This window comes from Puma concolor, chromosome B1 (assembly GCF_028749965.1).
Source record: "Puma concolor isolate L17-30 chromosome B1, mPumCon1.1.hap2, whole genome shotgun sequence".
NCBI lineage: Eukaryota > Metazoa > Chordata > Mammalia > Carnivora > Felidae > Puma > Puma concolor.
Window position 1 is genome coordinate 97683199 of NC_141670.1, and position 21539 is coordinate 97704737.

General features: G+C 37.8%; 2 protein-coding genes across 12 annotated transcripts in view; one reads left to right on the forward strand and one right to left on the reverse strand.

The window, feature by feature from the left end:
- Positions 1-17817, reverse strand: part of ABHD18 (abhydrolase domain containing 18) — a 44105-nt gene extending 26288 nt beyond the window's left edge. The window contains exons 1-3 of one of the 2 annotated variants that reach the window (XM_086704259.1): positions 17531-17817; positions 1657-1765; positions 932-1016 (exon numbers count right to left, since the gene is read on the reverse strand). In XM_086704259.1, the coding sequence (XP_086560385.1) occupies positions 932-1016; positions 1657-1748 (177 nt within the window). In that variant the 5' untranslated portion in view covers positions 1749-1765; positions 17531-17817. Of the gene's footprint in view, positions 1-931; positions 1017-1656; positions 1766-17530 lie in introns of those variants that run through there. The other variant, XM_086704260.1, reaches the window with a different exon arrangement.
- The window catches only part of MFSD8 (major facilitator superfamily domain containing 8), a 153156-nt gene that overhangs the window by 51605 nt on the left and 80012 nt on the right, over positions 1-21539 (forward strand). For 8 of the 10 annotated variants that reach the window (XR_015250231.1, XR_015250229.1, XR_015250230.1 and 5 more), the window contains exons 2-3: positions 17161-17293; positions 17904-18083. Coding sequence is in view for 7 of the 10 variants with exons in the window: in XM_086704255.1 (XP_086560381.1) it covers positions 18019-18083 (65 nt within the window). In the remaining 3 variants the exon portion in view is untranslated. Of the gene's footprint in view, positions 1-17149; positions 17294-17903; positions 18084-21539 lie in introns of those variants that run through there. The other 2 variants (XM_086704254.1, XM_025921662.2) reach the window with 2 other exon arrangements.

The window sequence follows — 21539 nt, forward strand, 5'->3', positions numbered from 1 at the left end:
GGAAAAAAACCAGGTAAATAGTAACATTTAGCAAAATTTGAGGGAGAAATGTTCTAAATCCAGAAGCTATAGAAAGAATAGCTATATGGTATGGATGAGGGATTTCCAATGTATAAAATTTTGTTTTTAGTAGTGGAACTGTTTTGAAAAATGAAATCCTCTAAGGATATCCAATACATATAAGAGATGAAAATAGAGTTACTTTGATTGAAGGGCAATGAGAGATATGAAGGCTATGCATTTGTACCCCTTCCCCAACAATACTTCAATTATCCAATTATATAATCCTAGAACTTTTTTACAGAAAAACATGGTTGCTAAAAAACAACACTATTTCAAATATATTCTCTAATTTTCTCTAATGTTACTGCGTTTTCTTTCTACCATTCTTTCACCAATTAACTATTTCCCATAACATTTCCCTGATGTTATTTAATAGGCGTTTTGGTTAACAACTTCTCATGTGCTGATTCTCCAAGTAGAATACTTCCCTGTATTACTCATAATTCTTAAATATTTTAATCCTTCTGATCCTAAAGATACAAAATGAGGCTCAAAAAGATGAAGCCTTAAATATTTTCTTCTGTTTAAGCAAGTACTAAATATATGCTCTCATATACATGATTACAATTATTATAAGCATCCTATTAGGATACATATGGTATTTATTTTAATCATATTAAATGAAAAGTCTATACTGTACTCATGTTTTAGTGTTTATTATTATACTCCAATATTCAACTTATTCTTTTTTTAAGCTTTATTTTATTATTATTATTATTTAAGATTTTATTTTCAAGTAATGTCTATACCCAACATGGGCTTGAACTCACTCCATTGACTGAGCCAGCCAGACACCCCTCAACCTATTCTTGACACATATTTATGTTAAACCAGAATTTCTGTAATTGCATTTCTTTCATTTAAATACCTTATCAATGTGTACTGGGTAATCACTTGAAACCAGATTCTGACATCTTTCTCGATTTCCAATCATCTTTCTGAATTCGAAGAGTCTATTAGGATAAGGGGGGAAAAAGGGAAAAATTCAATATGCCCATTATACAGGGAGTGATGTATAATGCTGAAAAATTTGCAAGTCCAGTTCATAAGCTATGTTAAAATTTAATTCAAATCATTAGAGAAAAAGATGAGGCTACTGGTTTTTATTCAAGCTGGACATCTTATCCATAAAACATTTGAGAAATATCATTGTTCAGAAAGCAATTAACATATGCAATACTCAAAATTAAAGGCATAAATCCTGAAAATTCATTTTCTTAAGTCCAGATACTTCTATGACCTACAGTATATGCCAGCTTTATAGTCATTACAAATTCAATTTACATGAGGAAGCTCTATCCCTGGAAACTATAAGCAACTTAAAAATAATTAAAGTTCAAAATCTACTTTGTATTTGAGAGCTCTTTATTTTTAATTTTAAAATTACTTTTAACATAATTTATGATTATATGGGATAAAACGGAAATAATTAAAAAGACAGAAGAGAAAAAGCAATTTAATATTTTATATACTTTAATGCTTAAGTTGTCAATCACTTCATATTTATAACAAAGGATTGTATCACTGAAAAAAAATTTTTAATTTTTTTTACTAAAACAAATTTAGAATAAACATTAAGAAAAAAGTGGTTACCTTTTGAGATCCTCTGGCCTCCCCCATCCTCTGATAAAAAGTTTTGTGAGGAGAAGTCTCCGGTATAGAATATCTAACTTGCTGACACCCATTAGTAACAAACAAACATCTATGAAACAAAATTTAAAATAACTTTAAAATATTTTATTTTAGGCACTAGGTCAATTTCCTAGCCATCTCTTTAAATATCAGGTAAAAATTACAGATTGATCTACTCTCCTTGGAACTTTGCAACTTTCAAACATACTATCCATTTATCTGTATTTATTTTATTTTAGAAAGAGTGTGCATGTGCGAGTGGGGGAGGGGCAGAGGGGGGAGGGGTAAAGGGAGGGAGAGGGAGAGGGAGAGAGAGAGAGAGAGAGAGAGAGAGAGGCAGGGGGAGGGAGAGAGAGAGACAGACAGACAGACAAAGAATCTTAATCTCTGTTCAGCACGGAGCCTGATGCTGGGCTCCATCCCACGACCCTGGGATCATGACCTCAGCCAAAATAAAGAGTCCAACGCTCAAGCAACTAAGCCACCCAGGTGCCACATATATATGCGTGTGTGTGTGTGTGTGTGTGTGTGTGTTTAATTTATTTATTTTGAGAGAGAGCAAGTGAGCATGAGCAGGGCCGGGGCAGAGGGAGGGAGACAGAGAATCCCAAGCAGGCTCCCTACTGTTAGTTCAGAGGCCGACGTGGGGCTCACATTCATAAACCGAACAGTGAGATCATGACCTTAGCCCAAACCAAGAGTTAGATGCCTACCCAACTGAGCCAGCAGGTGCCAATATACCATATATTTTTAACTATAGTTACCATAATGTACATTACACCCCCCAGAACTATTTATCTTACAGATCTTAAAAATATTCATTGCAAGAAAAAAATATGTAACTATATTTGGTGATGGATGTTAAACTTATTGTGATAATCATTTCACAATATATACGTAAGTCAAATCATTATGCTGTAAGTTTTAAATTAATACAATGTTACATATTAATTATATGTCAATAAAACTGGAGAAAAAATTTAAGATTGAGATTAAACTATGTACCTTAAATTTATTCTCTCGGATATAAGACGTGAAATATAGACAAAAGGAACTGGGATGAAAGTAGAGAAGATAAACTGTGTATTCTTTTAGGGTAAGGTCTTCCCATCTTCAGCACAGCAACTAACACTCAATATTTACTGGATAACAATAGCTGTAGCTATTACTTATGTAGTACTGTACAATCTGCCACGCATCATTTTGTAAAAATACAAACACATATACATACACATTCTTGTTTAAACCTCCCAACAACTTTATGAAGAAGGATCTATTATCCCAACTGAAGCACGGAGAAAATAAGTGATTTATCTAAGATCACAGAGCTAGTGGTAGGTAGAGCTAAAACTGAATCCCAGGCACACAGCAAGATCTAACTACTATTCTACATTGCCTGTCTACTAAACTATGATTCATGAAAACTTTGTACCACTTATTTAACTTTCCCAAATATTTCTAAAGTGTTTTTTTTAATTTAATTTTATTTTTAAATACCTGCCTGTCTTTTCAAACGGAATGGTGTAGTTTTGATTTGTGGGCAAAATGTGATTCATTTTCAGGGTTTATTCTACCTAGAAAAATGGAAAATAGAAATGTGCATTTCTATCAGTGAGCTTTAGTAAGTACTTATCTATTATTTTGAATGTTTTAATGGGACCACCACTTATGTTTTATACTTTTGCTCTTTGATTTGTAACAAAATACAAGTTTAACTTAATGTTCCTCTTTGTTTACATAGGTATACAACCCAAACTACCATTAAGTGGGCTGGTACTTTATTGTTTTTACGACTGGACCAGCAAAACCAAATCATTCATATTGCCTCTCACAATTCTTAGGACCAAGAACAAACAATTACTAGATAATATACTTGTTAAGCAATACAGTATAAAGACAGAGTACAGTATTTAGTATTTCTTAATACCACTTTCTATTTGCCAATTTTCATGTGTTAATCAATTTTTATTCCTTTAATTTTTTTAAAAAAATTTTATCCACCTTTGAGAGAGAGACACACACACACAGAGTACAAGTAGGGGAGGAGCAGAGAGAGAGGGAGACACAGAATCCAAAGCAGGCTCCAGGCTCTGAGCTGTCAGTGCAGAGCCTGACATGGGGCTTGAACTCGCGAGCTGAGAGATCATAACCTGAGCTGAAGTCTGATGATTAACTGACTGAGACACCCAGGCGCCCTAATTAATTTTTAACCTTGATTAAAATTTGGTTTTGGCATAATAATGTTACGGAAAAGAAACCATAATGCATATCCAGCTTTGTTTATTATACTACTTGTATCTACCGCTATAAATAAATAAACGTATTCTGGTTACCAGAGTCCAGTAAATTATCATCATTCAGTTTCCCAAAAATGCAAGTTTCTGAACTTTTAAGAATATTACTTTTTTCATTTAAGCAACAAATATTAAGTGCTTACTATATGCTAAGCATTATTTTAGGTCCTGTGCTATAAGATGATCAAGGCACATTCTTCCTTTCAGAGATCTTGTATTTTCATGTAGGAAAAATATTATTTTTTTTAAAAAGCAAAGAATAGATGATGACAACACTATAAAGATAATATAACAAGAGAGTGTGATAAAGAAGACTCCTTTGATTGTCCAAAAAAAGCCCCACTTAACCATAGAGGTAACATTTAAGCCAAGACCTACATAAGAAGAAGCAGCAGCCAAAACTTTAAACTGCAAATCTCATTAAAATTATGTACTTCCTGAAGTCTATTCATGGACAGTGTTCCAATAAAATTTGTAAAAACTATCTAGTCAGTTGGTAAAGCACAGGAATAGATAATTTACGTAAGAGAAAAGGCAAAAGAAAATGATCACATGCCCTCTTCTTTGCTATTTCACAGATTCTCACTGTAACTTTTTTGTTTAAGTAGGCTTCATGCCCATCACTGAGCCCAATGTGGAGCTTGAACTCATGACCCTGAGATCAAGACCTGAGCGTGAGTCAGATGCTTAACTGACTGAGCCTCCCAGGCACTCACTAATTTTAACATTTTTAAATTCAAACAATAGAGAAGGAGATACAGTAAAAAGAGGAAGAATAGTCTTGTTCCCATTACTTCCTTCTACTTTTCAGAGATACTTAGTGCTAACAGTTTGGAATTTGTTTTCCTTGATATTATTTACTTACCTACACAAACTCAAAACTTAGGAGGGGCACCTGGATGGCTCAGTCAGTTAAATGTCCGACTTCAGCTCAGGTCATTATCTCCCAGTTCGTGAGTTTGAGCCATGGAAAGGGCTCTGTGCTGACAGCTCAGAGCCTGGAGTCTGTTTCAGATTCCTTGTCTCCCTCTTTCTCTGCCCCTCCCCCACTTGTACTTTGTGTCTGAGTCTCTCAAAAATAAACGTTAAAAAAAATTTTTTTAATTAAAAAACTTAGTTTTGGCAGGATTCAAACAACATAAAAATATATAGAGCAAAGCTGAGAAGTCTCTCTTTACTCCTGTGAAGGTTCCTCTCTTCCCAAATGGTGACCGTTGTTTTTAATGTTATATACCTGTGAGCCCTATCCATTTATACATGTACACATATTTTAGGAGTTTTTGGTTTGTTTGTTTTTTTTTTTTTTAAGACAGAAGGGACCAACTTCATATTTGTCTTTTTCCAATGTTCTTCCTCACCACGCTGATTTATAGGACCGCCTCATTTTTTTTCTTTAAAATTTTTTTTTTTCAACGTTTATTTATTTTTGGGAGAGAGACAGAGCATGAACGGGGGAGGGGCAGAGAGAGAGGGAGACACAGAATCGGAAACAGGCTCCAGGCTCTGAGCCATCAGCCCAGAGCCCGACGCGGGGCTCGAACTCACCGACCGGGAGATCGTGACCTGGCTGAAGTCGGACGCTTAATCGACTGCGCCACCCAGGCACCCCCGCCTCATTTTTTTTCTAATAATAGGTGAGTTCAGCCCATTTATATTTATTATGATACCTTTTGGGTTTAGTTTTTGTTCCACTTTTGGTTTTACTGATTTATTTGGTTTTTAAAAATTATTCACATTTAATTGTTTTACATTTGAGTATATATAAATTTGAAAGAGATATTTAAGGTTCAGTATGTCAAAATGGCTAAGAGCATACACTTTTCCCTTGGTTGAATCCTCTATCATGTGACTTTGCGCAAGTTGCTTATCCTTTCTGTCATATACCTGTGAGTCATCTGTAAAATGGGGATAATGACAGTACTTACCTGTAAGGATTGGCATGAGAAGTAAGTGAGTTACTTGGGCTCCTAGGTGGCTCAGTTGGTTAAGCATCCCACTTCTGCCCAGGTCATGATCTCATGGTTCATGAGTTTGAGCCCCCCCTCAGGCTCTCTGCTGTTAGCACAGAGCCCGCTCCAGATCTTCTGATCCCCTCTCTCTGCCCCTCCTCTGCTTACATGTGCATGCATCCTTTCTCTCTCTCAAAAATAAACATTTAAAGAATAGAAATAAAAAATAAATAAAATGAGTTACTATTTATGAAGCACTTAAACAGTACTTTGAAATTTAAGTGCTATACCTACTGCTAATACCAACAATATTACTGATTATCACCTACTGCTAATACCAACAATATTACTGATTATCCTTATTGTGGGGTCTCCCAAATGGATGGCGGGGGCACCAAATATGGGGCAACCCGACTGGGTGGAAGCCAGCAGTGCAAAAGGTGAAAGAATTCATCCAAGGCAGAACAATGGAGACAGACGTTTATGAATACACTCACTGCAAGGAAGCTGCAGGCAGGATAGCAAAACAGAGACTGTCTGCCATGAGGCTGTGGTGGGGAGCCATAGTTTTAGGGCAGAGTGAGGGAGCCTGGGAACATATGTAATTTTCCCATTTTTGGTAATGTTAGGAACTGTGCCTGGTTGTAACTGGTCAGTTAGAGTCTAAGGCTATTACAAGGTGGTCTAATGGGCCTATGTGTTCAGCCAGGGGTCACTGTGGGCCCTTCTACCTTACTCAGGTTTCCATTATTTAAGTTGGTTGCCCAAAAGTGGTCTCTACACTTATAACTTTATTTAATACTTAAACCTATACTTCCATGTTCTACACAGTATTTGTTAATTCCAGATATAAATAATGGTGGATATATTTACTCCCTTCTCTCCACGACTCAATTTTTTTGTTGATATTTTTTCATATGCTTATCTATGAACCTTTAGGTATATTAGTATCTCTAACCTGATATATTCGCTTTAAAAGATATCTCTGACACTAACTGTGAAACTTGATTCACAGCAAAAAAGCTTTTACCATTCTATTAATTTTAAAAATTAGCTTTACATGCATTCTACAAATTTTCTAAAATGTTTATATAATCAAACCAATCCATCTCACCACATCCTTAACACACTGGAAGAAGGGTATGATTCAATTTTTTTTTTTTTTTATTTTTTTTTTCAATGTTTATTTATTTTTGGGACAGAGAGAGACAGAGCATGAACGGGGGAGGGGCAGAGAGAGAGGGAGATAACAGAATCGGAAACAGGCTCCAGGCTCTGAGCCATCAGCCCAGAGCCCGACGCGGGGCTCGAACTCACGGAGCGCGAGATCGTGACCTGGCTGAAGTCGGACGCTTAACCGACTGCGCCACCCAGGCGCCCCTGATTCAATTTTTTTAATGTTACATCTCCCCCCCCTTTTTTTTTTTGTAGTTTTAAGTTTATATTTAAATTCTAGTTAACATACAATGTAATATTAATTTCAGGTATAGAATTTACTGATTCATTACTTACATACAGCACTCACTACTCATCACAAGTGCCCTCCTCACTACCTATCACTCATTTTCCTGTCATTGGAGAACACTATAAAATATTTTTTTATCAACCAGATTTCTAGAAACATTATTTTTTTCTCTACTGCTAATTGCTATTTTTTAAACCTAGAATTCTTTTATAAACATAGATCTAGTTCTAAAACCTACATTCCTTTTTTATTTTTTTTAATTAAAAAATTTTTTTTTAATGTTTACTTATTTTTGAGAGCGAGTGAGCGGGGGAGGGACAGAGAGAGAGGGAGACACAGAAACTGAAGCAGGCTCCAGGCTCTGAGCTGCCAGCACAGAGCCCAAAGTAGGGCCTGAACCCATGAACCGTGACATCATGACCTGAACCAAAGTCTGGCACTTAACCAACTGAGCCACCCAGTCGCCCTACATTTCATTTTTAAAACCCCTTTTAAGTAGCTTTTACAAACTGTTGTTTTACTGTTTATACGTCTACAATGAACTTTTCATTTACATTCCAATTATGTTTGTCATAACTTATACAATATCCTATTTGTAATGTAACCAATAGTGTGTTTAATTCACATATTAACTTAGTAACACTGTTATTATTTTTTTAGCCTTTTCATCCAGTTTTCTTTATTTCCTCCATTAATATTTTATTCTGTCCTTTAAGTATTTTTATTAAACATGTTACATGACTAATAGGCTATGAATATGATTCCTTTTTCTTTTTTCTTAAACAGGATTTTTTGTAGATTTTTTTAAAATTAAAATTTATTTATTTAATTCAATTTAGTTAACATACTGTGCAGTATTGGTTTCAGGAGTAGAACCCAGTGATTCATCACTTACATACAACACCCAGTGCTCATCCCACAAGTGCCCTCCTTAATGGTCATCATCCACTTAGCCCAATCCCCCAACTACCTCTCCTTCAGCAACCCTGTTTGCTCTCTGTATTTAAGAGTCTCTTGGGGAGCCTGGGTGGCTCAGTCAGTTGGGCATCCGGCTCCGGCATAGGTCATGATCTCACGGTTTGTGAGTTCAAGCCCCGCATTGGGCTGACTGGTGAGCCTGGAGCCTGCTTCGGATTCTGTGTCTCATTCTCTCTCTGCCCCTCCCCCACTTGTGCGCGCGCACTCTCTCTCTCAAAAATAAATAAATGTAAAAAAAAAGTCTCTTATGGTTTGTCTCCCTGTTTTTATCTTATTTTTCCTTCTCTTCCCTATGTTCATCTGCTGTATTTCTTAAATTCCACATGAGTGAAATCATATGATATTTGTCTTTCTCTGACTTATTTCACTTACCATAATACACTTAGGTCCCATCCATGATGTTGCAAAGGGCAAGATTTCATTCTTTCTGATTGCCAAGTAGTATTCCATTCTATATATATATATATATATATATATATATATATATATATATACACATACATATATGTACACACACCTCTTCTTTTTTTTTAAATATTTATTTTTGAGAGAGACAGAGCGTGAGCAGGGGAGGGACAGAGAGAAAGGGAGACACAGAATCCAAAGAAGGTTCCAGCCTCTGAGCTGTCAGCACAGAGCCTGAGCGGGGCTCGAACCCATGAACCAAGAGATCATGACCTAAGCTGAAGTTGGATGCTTAACCAACTGAGCCACCCAGGTGCCCCTACTACCTCTTCTTTATCCATTCATCAGTCAATGGACATTTAGGCTCTTTCCATAATTTGGCTATTGCTGATAGTGCTGCTATAAACATGGGGATGCATGTACCCCTTCAAATCAGCATTTTTGTATCCTTTGGATAAATACCCAGTAGTGCAATTGCTGGGTCATAGGGTAGTTCTGCTTTTAATTTCTTGAGGAACCTCCATACTGTTTTCCAGAATGGCTGCACCAGTTTGCATTCCCACCAACAGTGCAAAAGGGTTCCCCCTTCTCCGTATCCTTGCCAACATCTGTTGTTTCCTCAACTGTTAATTTTAGCCATTCGGACAGGTGTGAGGAGGTATCTCATTGTGCTATTGATTTGTATTTCTCTGATGATGAGTGATGTTGAGTATCTTTTCATGTATCTGTTAGCCATATGGATGTCTTCTTTAGAAAAATATCTATTCATGTCTTTTGTACATCGTCACTGGATTATTTGTTTTTTGGGTGTTGAATTTGGTAAGTTCTTTTTTTTCTTAATTTTTTAAAATTTACTTATTTATTTTGAGAGAGACAGAGATAGCACAAGTGGTGGAGGGGCAGAGAGAGGGAGACAAAGAATCCCAAGCAGGCTCTGCACTGCCGCCTGGAGCCTGATGTGGTGCTCGAACTCACGAAACTGTGAGATCATGACCTGAGCCGAAATCAAGAGTCAGATGTTTAACCGACTGAGCCACCCAGGCACCCAAGGATTCCTTTTTCTTTATTTTTTTAAAATTCTTTTTTAATGTTTATTTATGAGAGAGACAGAGACAGAATGCGAGTGGGTTAGGGGCAGAGAGAGAGGGAGACACAGAATCCAAAGCAGGCTCCAGGTTCCGAGCTGTCAGCATAGAGCCCGATCCAGGGCTCAAACTCACAAGCTGTGAGATCATAAGCTGGGTCGAAGTCAGACGCTCAACCGACTGAGCCACCCAGGTGCCCCAGGATTCCTTTTTCTTTAGATGAGTATTACTATATCATAAGAAAACGTTTTATTCTAGATTTTTTCCATCAATACCATGACTTTTGTATTAGAATTGCTTTCCATGAATGAGCGTATCAAATAGTTAGGGGAGACTTATTCCTCTGTAATGGAATACGCATGTCTCCACAACAGCATTTTCTCCTTCCAGTTTCATACAGGCTAAGCCATATAAGAAAGCCAGGATCACAAGTCATAAAGTGAAAAAGTTCCATTCATGTTACCAACTTCCAGGATTATGCTTCTTAAACTAGTATCCTAAGGAATTTTACAAACTTGCCTTTAATTTTTTTAAATATTTATTTATTTTTGAATGGCAGAGACAGAATGCAAGTGGGGAAGGGGGTAGAGAGAGAGGGTGACAGAGAATCTGAATCAGGCTCTGCACTGACAGCAGACACCCAATGCAAGGCTCAAACTCACAAACTGAGAGATCATGACCTAAGCCAAAGTTGGATGCTTAAATGACCAAGCCACCCAGGTGCCCCTACAAGCCTGCCTTTAAAACAGATTTCTCATTATACAGTTAAAACCTTGGTTTGCAAGCATAATTTGTTCCAGAAACATGCTTGTAATCCAAAGCACTCGTATATCAAAGCAAATTTCAAGAACCATTGGCTCAGCTGTGATCATGTGACTTTTGGCATCACATACTACTTGTTGTAAGACATCACTCACTTTTCAAGTTAAAACTTATTAGAAATGTTTGCTCATCTTGCAAAACACTTCCAGAACAAGTTACTTACGATCCAAGGTTTTACTGTATTTGATTAATATTTTTCCAAGATTTCTTTTTTTTAAATGTTTATTCATTTTGAGAGAGAGCACATGCGTCCATGTGCTAGCATAAGTGGGGGAGGGGCGGGAGGAGAGGGAGAGGGAGAGGGGGAGAGAGAGAGAGAGAGAGAGGGAACTTCACACTGTCAGCACAGAGCTTGATGGGGGGCTGGAATTCATAAACCATGACATCATGACTGGAGCCAAAATTAAGAGTCAGACACTTAACTGACTGAACCACCCAGGTGCCCCCAAGATATCTTTTTTTTTTTAACATTTATTTTTAAGGGAGAAAGAGAGTGAGGGGAAGGGACAGAGAGAGAGAATCTCAAGCAGGCTCTGCACCTTCAGCACTGAGCCTAACGTGGGGCTTGAACTCACAAACTGTGGATCATGACCTGAGCTGAAATCAGGAGTCAGATGCTTTAACCGACTGAGCCACCCAGGGGCCCCTTGACATATCTTTAATAGTACACCTAGTTTGGACAGAATATTTATCTGAAAATGAAAAAAAAAAAAACAAACCTAAAGAATATTAAAAAAAAATTGTACTAAATATATCCAATTACAAAATGATACCTTATAGAATTCTGCATGGAAAAAATACAGTAAAAACTTGGTTTGTGAGCATGATTTCATTCCAGAAACATGCTTATAATCCAAAGCACTTGTATATCGAAGCAAATTTCAAGAACCATTGGCTCAGTTGTGACCATGTGACATTTGGCATCACATACTACTCACATTGCAAGACATCGGTTGTTTATCAAGTTAAAATTTATTGGAAATGTTTGTCTTCTGGAACACTCGCAGAACAAGTTACTCACAACCCAAGGTTTTACAGTATTTTTTTTTAATGTTTATTTATTTCCTGGGGGGTGTGGGGGGACACAGAGAGTGGGATAGAGAGATTCCCAAGCAGGTTCCATGATCAGCATGGAGTGGGACATGGGCCTCATCCAATGACTGTGAGATCATGACCTAAGCCAGTATCAATGGTTACACACTTAACCAACTGAGCCATCCAGGTGCCCCCTGCATGGAAAAATATTAAGTAAACGATATAAACATAAAATCTTAGTTTCTGTTGTAACATGTTTACAAATAGTATCTCAAAAGAACAATGTTATAAATAGAACAGAGGAGAGATCCTGCAAACTTTTCTATAAAGAGTTAGATAGTAAATATTATAGACTTTGCTAGCTAAGAGGTGAACTCAAAGGTATTATGTAGGTATATAAAATCACAAAAAAGAAAACTAATATTCACAAAATTTTACTGAGGAAATTCAAAATATGATAATAATAAGTAATCTTTTATAATATATGTCTATTAATGAAAAGACTGAATTTTTTCCTTGGGATTTTATTTAAAGTGGGTTCAATGTTAATGCCCCATCACTAAATTGAGCACTAGCGTTTATCTGTACAAACCATTCATAGTTCATGGGCTATACAAAAGCAGGCAGGTTGGCCCATAAGCCATAGTTTGGTGACTCCTGGGCTAGAAAATCAAATAAATCATAGATATCTCACAAATGTCACAATAACGTCACAAATGCAAAGATACAACTATAAAATACTGTATTAAAACCATAAATTGTCCAATCTTATAAAATGATATAAATAAAATGTAAATACTGATTTTTATTTTTTGGAAGGAATCCTTTTTTTATGTTTATTTATTTTTGAGAGACAGAGAGAGAGAGAGAACGAGTGGGAGAGAGGCAGAGAGAGAAGGAGACACAGAATCTGAAGCAGACTCCAGACTCCAAGCTGTCAGCACAGAGCCTGACGTGGGGCTCAAATTCATGAACCGTGAGGTCTTGACCTGATCTGAAGTCAAACACTTAACTGACTGAGCCACCCAGGCACAACATAAATATTGATTTTAAAATAATTAAATATGTCACAAGGTACTCCTAAAATCAGTATTCCATCTAAAACAAACACTAATTATTTAATTAGCCATGTTGTGTCTGCTTTCTTAAAATTTATAGCTTAGTAGCTAACAGATGGAAAAAACCCACCACCATCATTGGTGACCACCAATGATGAATGGATAAACAAAATGTGGTGTATACATACAATGGAATATTATGCAGCCTTAGGAAGGAATGGAATTCTAACATGCTACAACATGGAGGACTTTGAGGACATTACATTACATTCACCTTGGCTAGGTGAAACAAGCCAGTCACAAAAAGACAAATACTGAATAATTCTACTTTTGTGAGGTACGTAGAGCAGCCAGATTCATAAATAGAAAGGAGAATGGTAGTTACCAGAGGCTGGGGGGGACAGGGAAGGGGACCAGGAATATTGTATAATGTATAGAGAGTTTCAGTTTTGTAAGATGAAGAATTCTATATATGGATGGTGGTACTGTTTGCACAACAGTATGACTGAACTTAATACCACTGAATGTACACTTAAAAACGGTTAAGATGGTAAATTTTATATGATGTGTATCACACATAAATCATTTTATATGATGATTTCACCACCATAAAAAAACTGGGAAAAAATGTAGAAATTGGAGTTGACAGACTCTCTATAAAATTTTTCAGAAGTAAATTGATACTTTCTTTCCCTCTTGATAACTTTCTCAGTAAGGATAAGTAATTCATTATCCTATTGTCTAAGAACAGAACTTAAAGCATGTATTCTCTTCAACAATATGCCATTGCATAATTTAAATATTTGAAGACCTCACTAAGGCCTTTAAATAGAATATTTTTTTTTAATGTTCATTTATTTATTTTGAGAGAGAGTGAGTGAGCACAAGCAGGGTAGGGGAAGAGAGAGGGAGTGGGAATTCCAAGCAGGTTCTGTACTGTCAACGCAGAGCCTGATGCGGGACTGGGACTGGACCTCAGCAATGTGAGATCAGGACCTCAACCTGAGCCACCCAGGTGCCACTTTAAATAGCATAATTTGAATAACAAATCACTTTAACTGGTTTTCCCCAACTTCTCACTTCCCCCATCTTGAGGATTAGTTTCAGAGAACCCAGCCTATCTGGGTTTTCTGTTTTCAGGTTTCATCTAGCTTCCATTAAAATGTCAGTTGGGCTCTGTTCTCTTCTGGAAGCTTGAATGGAGAAGAACCTGCTTCCAAGCTCACTCAGGTTGTTGGCAGAATTCATTTGTTTGCAGCTATCAGCCTAAGAGATTCGATATTTTGCTGTTTGTTAGCCAGAGGCCAACCTCAGTTCCGAAGGGCTATCTATGGTTCCCTACCATATGGCTGTCTTCATAGGAGTTCACAAAAGGGCAGCTTACTTCTTCAAGGCCAACAGGAGAGTAAGAATGTGCTAGCAAGATGGAATCTAAAATAAAACCTAATGTAACCATAGGAGTGTCATCCCATCAACTTTGCCATGTAACATAACATCATCACAGACCATTTATTTTCTCTATAGTGGGGGAAAAGGATGGGGTTGAGGTCTTCCTTTCTAGCATCCATGGCATCAACAGCAATTAGCAGATTCCCCGTTAGTATTAAAAAAAAAAAAAAAAAAAAAAAAGCAGGGGCCTGGGTGGCTCAGTTGGTTGAGCATCCAACTTCAGCTCAGGTCATGAGCTGGTGGTTCATGAGCTCGAGCCTCACGTTGGGCTGACTGCTTCAGATCCTCTGTCGCCCTCTCTCTGCCCCTCACCTGCTCACACGTGCTATCTCTCTCAAAAATAAATAGGCATTTTTTTAAAAAAGCAAAATTCCAATACTCAAATTTTACAGTAAGGAGAAAAGTACTAAACTGCTCATTAGACATCCCATTTTTCTATACAATATTCTTTCTTAGTTGGTAAACAAAGGCAAATATACAAAAGTAAAGTTCAAGGGAAGCAGGAAAAGACCTGAGAACAATGAACTCTTCAAATATTTTCTAAAGTACAATGTTTATTAGATGTCTAAGTCGTTTAGTCATTTCTAATTTTCAACCCTATAGCAGAAAAGCTTTCCAAATCACTTTCATTCCATATAATATAGGCCTTAACAGTCAGTGCTCCAAATCTGGAACCAGAATACTCCTTGCTATATTAACCTGCCAGTAAGCTACAGAAAGCAAATCAAGAACACACAAAGCCTGCTATAAATTTGGTTATGGAGATGAGGGCTACACAGAACCTCTTAAGTCCAGTTTCAGTTCCAAGAACAATATTAATATTGATTTCTGGGACATTATAAAACATAAGTCTTCTAAACAGGGCTAACTGGTATCCAATGCCATGAACAGATAAAGTCCAGAGTAGCAATAAGTCCAATTCACCAAAAGGAGGCATCATCTAGAGGCACATCTGATACTTAGAGACTTTATGTCAGGCTGGATTGACACCAGCGAGTTTCTGCAGAGACAGGACCCATTTTTTGAAGTCTGTATAAAGCCAAACTGATACAAATGTTATCTATAGTTTTATAAAGCCAACACAAAAGGAAACATCAAAGTACTTCTACAAAACACACTTCAACAAAAATAGTTCTACTACAGCACAGAGGAATGAAAAGTCTTTCCTAGAAATGAGCACTATTGCTAAAGTGGCACTCAGAGTCTATATACCATATAGTACTTTTATCTATCATTCTAATAGTTAAGCATTTAAACAATGCAATCCTAATTTTTCCTGGATTTTTATCCTCACAAAGTTGATCCATAAATAGGAAGTTTATCTGTTCATTTTGAGGGGTGGCTATCTATTCTAAGCAGTCATCTAAGGAAATATAACTGGTGGATTGTCTCATATCCTTATGTGAAACATTCAGCAAATAATCTAATCTCTTTTCAAACTTAGTTCTTCTTTTCCATGGGCATTAAAGAAAGTAATTAAGATTTTTAAAAGGTTTTTTAAATATTTACTTTGTTTGGGTACACTGTTCCTAAGAAATGATTTTTTCTTTTCTTTCTTTCTTTTTCTTTTCCCCTATGGTATAATACACAGAGCTTATTTAGATTTCACTTGTTTTACACATAGTCATTCCATGTACTTTTGTGGTCTAAAGTCATCACTTGGAGGTAGCAATGGAAAATAGCAGTGTCAGAAGACCTGGGTTCCTTCACTAGCTATGTGACCTTGAGTAAGCCACCTTAACCTATAAAAGGGGACTAGTATCTGGCCTACTATACACACATAGCAAATTATTCAATTTATATAAAAATTGATCAACTGTTTTGATATATTTTAAGAGATATAGGAAAAGACTCTTCTTAAAAATATTTTCATAGGAAGGCTGCTGATGAAAAAAGCACAGGCTTTACACTCAGGAGTCCTGTGTTTCTTGGATTCTAGCTCTGTTACTTATTAACGTATGATCCTAGGCAAATTAATTATTCTCCATGCTTTCAATTTCCTTGTATGCTTGACATAATCCCAACTCAGAGGATTGTTGTAGGGATTAAATGAGGTAATTCAATAATCACTCACTCAACATGTATTTATCTAGCAATCATTCTGCTTGGTGCAATACTAGTTAAAAGTCCCATGTGAAACACACACACACACTGTGCTAGACTACTAGACTTCAGGGTTTCAAAAAAAAGTGAATGATACATTAAAGCAACATTATGGCAAAAACAAAACAAAACAAAACAAAAAAAAAACCTAATTTTTTTTTTTTCACCTATGTACCTTTTTGGAACCAGTCATAGGAATCTGGTAAGTTTTTGTGAGCTGTTACAGACAAATTTGCAAGACTGAATCCAAGCACAAAAAGTCAAGTCTGGATTCAGAAAATAATTCTGAACTAACAGAAAACACATTTTGAGTCTAGCTGTTCATGTGCCTGACAGGATAAACACAAGGAGGTCACAAAAAAGACAAAGGTTAGAACTGATGGCATTTACCACACAACATATAACTAATATAGGGCCTGGCATAGGGTAACTGCTTATAAATATTGGTTGAAAGAATTGAATTCAAATTGAATTGAATCCCAATTCTGCCACCAAGTGACTCTGAGTAAGTTATCAACTTGTCTGAACCTTAGTTCTCTGTGAAATATAAATGTGTCTGTTTTATCTATCTCATAGGACAGTTGTTATCAAATGAAATCACATGAGAATGTATTGGCACTAACAAAACAATAATTATGACATATAATGACTACTGGTACTAATTAGCTCAGAAGACTACTTGTAAGATGCTAATATGTAAGTACAAGGAAAGAGCATCAAAATCTACTGGGGAAAAACCCCCATATTTTCGAAAAATGTCATCTTTATGATGAAAGGAGCTGGTCACCACTAAACTGGTGCTGTGCCTTTTCTAACCCGTAGGTTACAGCGGCAGGGTCTGCTGAGTGGCATCGTGTTTGACTGAATCCCCCAGTCAGCGCAGGCAGCAGTAAGATGCCGATTTGAGGGTCCCCACCTTCAGAACCACCATCCAGGCCCAAACAAGGCACTACCGGTAAATGCCTTTGTAGTTAGCGGAGCGAGAAAACAACAGCACCGAGACAATTCCACCCTCCATAGGGGTAAAGGGACCGCCTGCCAGCCTTACCCGGGTCGGCCAGAGCGCGCCCCAAAGCCCCGCCTCGTCCAGCGCCCCCGCGTCTCCGGCCAAGCCCTGCGCCCCCAGTCCCTGCCTCCTGGCACGTACGCAGTGCTGAAGGCTGGGGGAGTGCGGCCTGGACCGGCTACTTACCCAATGGCCGTTCTTAGGGCGCCTGCTGTCCAGCTGGCCGAGCCTCCCGGCACTGTCCTTCCGGGGCTCCCAGGACTTGCCTTCGGTCGGAGCCCCAACTGCAGCGACTGCAACCTCTGCAGGCACGTAGGAGCAAGGGGGCGCAGAAAGCGAAGCCTACAGAGAGGGACGAGCCCGGGGCGGGGTAGCCGTTTAGCCACTCCCTTAACCCCTCCCCCGCTGTTCCCCGCGAAGTCCTGGGAGGCAACGAGGTACCGATGGACGTAAGAAAGCTAGGACACAGGGCCCCGCCCCTGACCTCTTCTCGCCCTGCCGGGTCCAGACTAAGCCGTGACTCCCGTCACTGACCTCGGGGCGCTCCACCCACTTCTAGTTGGTGGGCGCGCACGCGCACTTGCCGGCTTCTTTTGACAGCTTTGGCCAAGTGAGAAGGAAGGGGAGCAGGAGGTGTCGCGAGAGTTGGCCTCAGCCTCGTAGGCGATGTAACTATGGCGAGTCCGGGGATCGACACCGAGCAGGAGCCGCTCCTCGGCGACCGCACACCCGGAAGCAGGTGAGCGGATGTTGGGAGAAAGCCCCCTCATCTTCCTGCGCTATTGGGACTGGCCCCTTTCCTGGCGTCAGCCTTACGGAACCGAAAGATGAGTCTCAGGGCGGCGGGAGGCTGCGGCCGGTCGGGTGAGACAGGGCGATGTGCTCCTGCGCCTGAGAAAAGAGGTCCGCGGTGAGCCAGCGGGTTCTGGTGAAGCTGTCAGAGAAACTCAAACTGCCTTCATTCCAACAGTGTTGCAGCCTTTAAGTGTCTACATTCTGCATTCCTCTACAGAACTCATCACTTTACACGTCTCCCAGAAGTTCCGAAATGAGGGTTTTAATCGATGCTTGAAGATACCTCTCTTAGGTCGCCCTTTATTATTTCCAGTTATTTTAATCCTAGTTTATGGACAGCAATTTAGAATTGTTACAGTTTGTCTCTTACTACGCAATTAAGAATCTATTTTTGGGGGCGCCTGGGTGGCGCAGTCGGTTGAGCGTCCGGCTTCAGCCAGGTCACGATCTCGCGGTCCGTGAGTTCGAGCCCCGCGTCGGGCTCTGGGCTGATGGCTCAGAGCCTGGAGCCTGTTTCCGATTCTGTGTCTCCCTCTCTCTGCCCCTCCCCTGTTCATGCTCTGTCTCTCTCTGTCCCAAAAATAAATAAACGTTGAAAAAAAAAATTAAAAAAAAAAAGAATCTATTTTTGTTTTTAAGAAAATGGAATTAAGTATCATTATGTTTGAAACCTAATTTATCAAGTAAATTAATGCACAGTTAAGCTGTCAACCACCATGTTAATTTTTGCTCATTTGTCTCTAAAGCACCAAACTTTTATTTTAACCACTTTGTTTGAAACTCTGGACAGTGTATCTCTCTGGTCCCCAGTTTACTAAACGGAATATAGGCATTGCAGATTACCTATATTTTAAATTGAGATCAATACAATTATTATCAATGTTGAAATGTGTCATAATAGAGTGATGTCCTCAGGGCCTATTGAGACATTTTGGACTATTTGCTTCCATATTAGTTTTTTTCTTCTACACTACTTTCTTACACTTTCTTACCAATTTATTCTGCACTTGCTACACTTTTAATGTTTTCTGTTTACTTTTTAGTTTTTCTGCCTATTCTGTTGGTGGCTGACTATTCCCCATAATGTTTTTATTATCTTTTGACAACTTTTGTTTTTGTTTCTGTCAGCAACCTCTCTTCTCCCAACTTTATTTTCAGACTTCTAGTTTGCTGCTATTTTGAAAACCATATCTAAGCTTAATAGAACTATGTGTAGTTAGAATATGGAAGCTATGACTAGGGCTAACGATCTGTCTTATTAGTCAAATGCACGTGTTTCAGTGCATAGATTGCCACATTTGGATTTCTCAAACTTCTGCTTCTTCCAGGTTCTTGGCTATTTTCCAGATAGATTCAGGATCTTTGAGTTAATGGTTAGATGTGGTCTTGCTATACATTCTGTCACTGTGTCCAAATTGCTTTTAAAAAAGGACTTACTTTTGGCTTTGATTATGTCCTTGTGATTGAGGCTCATTAAGGTGCATCTAAATTCAGATGTTCTGTCCATAAACAGTACTTGACTGAGATTCTAGATTTAGTATTTTAAAAATAAGATATTTTGAGAATAATTCAATAAGTATACCATCTTTAAAAATACAGTTGGATTCCCTAGTAAAGTGAACAAATATGTAATGGACAAGCGGTATTCACTTTGAGTAAATTGTAGGAACTTCAGCCTAGTTCACCACCAACTTTTCCTCACTAGGAAGGTTAGTTTTAGTTTATTGGTCTGATGAGTCCTGGGTGGTCTCCACTGACTCTATCTACAATGTTTGAGAGAACAGAGGTTGGCAAACTTTTTCTGTAAAGGTCCTGATGGTAAATATTTTAGGCTTTGCAGAACAAGAGGCAAAATCAAAGATACAGGTACTTAGATAACAAGAAAGAAAACAAATTCTCACAAAAAAATTTGGTAATGAAATTTATAATAGATGAGTAAAATCTTTTTGTAATACAAATCAATGAGGAATAGATTTCAGGGGTGGCATTTTGCTTAACAGAGTTAAAAGTTAATGTTTTCTTTAAAACAATTTTTTTTCTAATGTTTATTTTTGAGAGAAAGAGAGACAGTGTGTGAGTGGGGGAGGGCAGAGAGAGAGGGAAACACAGAATCCGAAGCAGACTCCAGGCTCTGAGCTGTCAGCACAGAACCTGATGCGGGGCTCGAACTCATGAACCGTGAGATCATGACCTGAAATGAAGTTGCACGCTTAACCGACTAAGCCACCCAGGCGCCCCAAAAGTTAATGTTTTCTATTAAGTTGATCACAAGTACTCACAAATATGTTCAAATAGTAACAACTATTCTTAGTTCACTGGTGATCTAGAAACAGGTGATAGGCTGGGTTTGGATTGAGGACTATAGTTTGCTGATCCCTTTCTGAGAATATCCTAAAATGTTACAGGTGCTTAAAATTTTTCTTTGCAACTCCAGCCTAATTTCTGTAATACAAATATTGCTATGACTTCTGGTCTTGTAGAGCATATCCTTATAGAACATTCTGAATTTATTTCTGTCTTCTAAATTCTGTACGGTAACACCATTACACTATTCTGTCAGTGAGCACACACTTCTTTCTCTTATCTTCTTTGAATATAGGTTCTTTTTTGCTCTTCAGTAGTTCACAGATGCTCTCTCTAATAAATGTATAATTTTATTTTCCCCCCAGTAAATCTAGAATCATTTTTGAAAATAAAGTACTGCTATTTATCCAAGGCTCCTTGTATTAAATAATGATCTATTGAACCTAAATTTGGCACTTTATTTCTGTTAACTTTTATCTAACTTATTTTGGTGACCAATTCACTCCAGCATATCATGAATTCTTTCTAGTTTTTAAGTTACAGGCTTGATAAACATATTATCATTTGATGTATTATAGTTTGAAATGAAAATGTTGAGCGGGACAAAACTCTAACATTATAATTTCACTTAAAGGAGAATCTCAAATGGAGAACTAATATCAGATGACAGCAGTAATAGTCGAAAGGAATCAAAAAGTTAAAGATTGCCTTGGAAGTGCAGCATTCATTCTTGTGCCTTTGAAATACAAGACAGAAACCTTAGAAACTCAGTCTTAGCCATGTGACATGGTTGGTTGAATCATCAAAATTAACAAAATACAGTAAAAATTGAAACTTCATTGAAGAACAGCTATACTCTCCAATGTTCCTACTCTCTCTAACAAAGTAGAAAGATATACTTCTTCACTAAAATTATACTTTTTGAATTAAAAAGAAGGAAAAAGTAAATTTTTTTATTTTGAAAAATTTCAAATCCATAGAAAAGTTGAAAAAGCGATACAATGAACACCTGTATACCCTGTGACTAACCATTAGCCTTGTTCACACTCCTCAAATCTCTATACACATACAGCTCTCTTTTGCCAAACTACTGAAA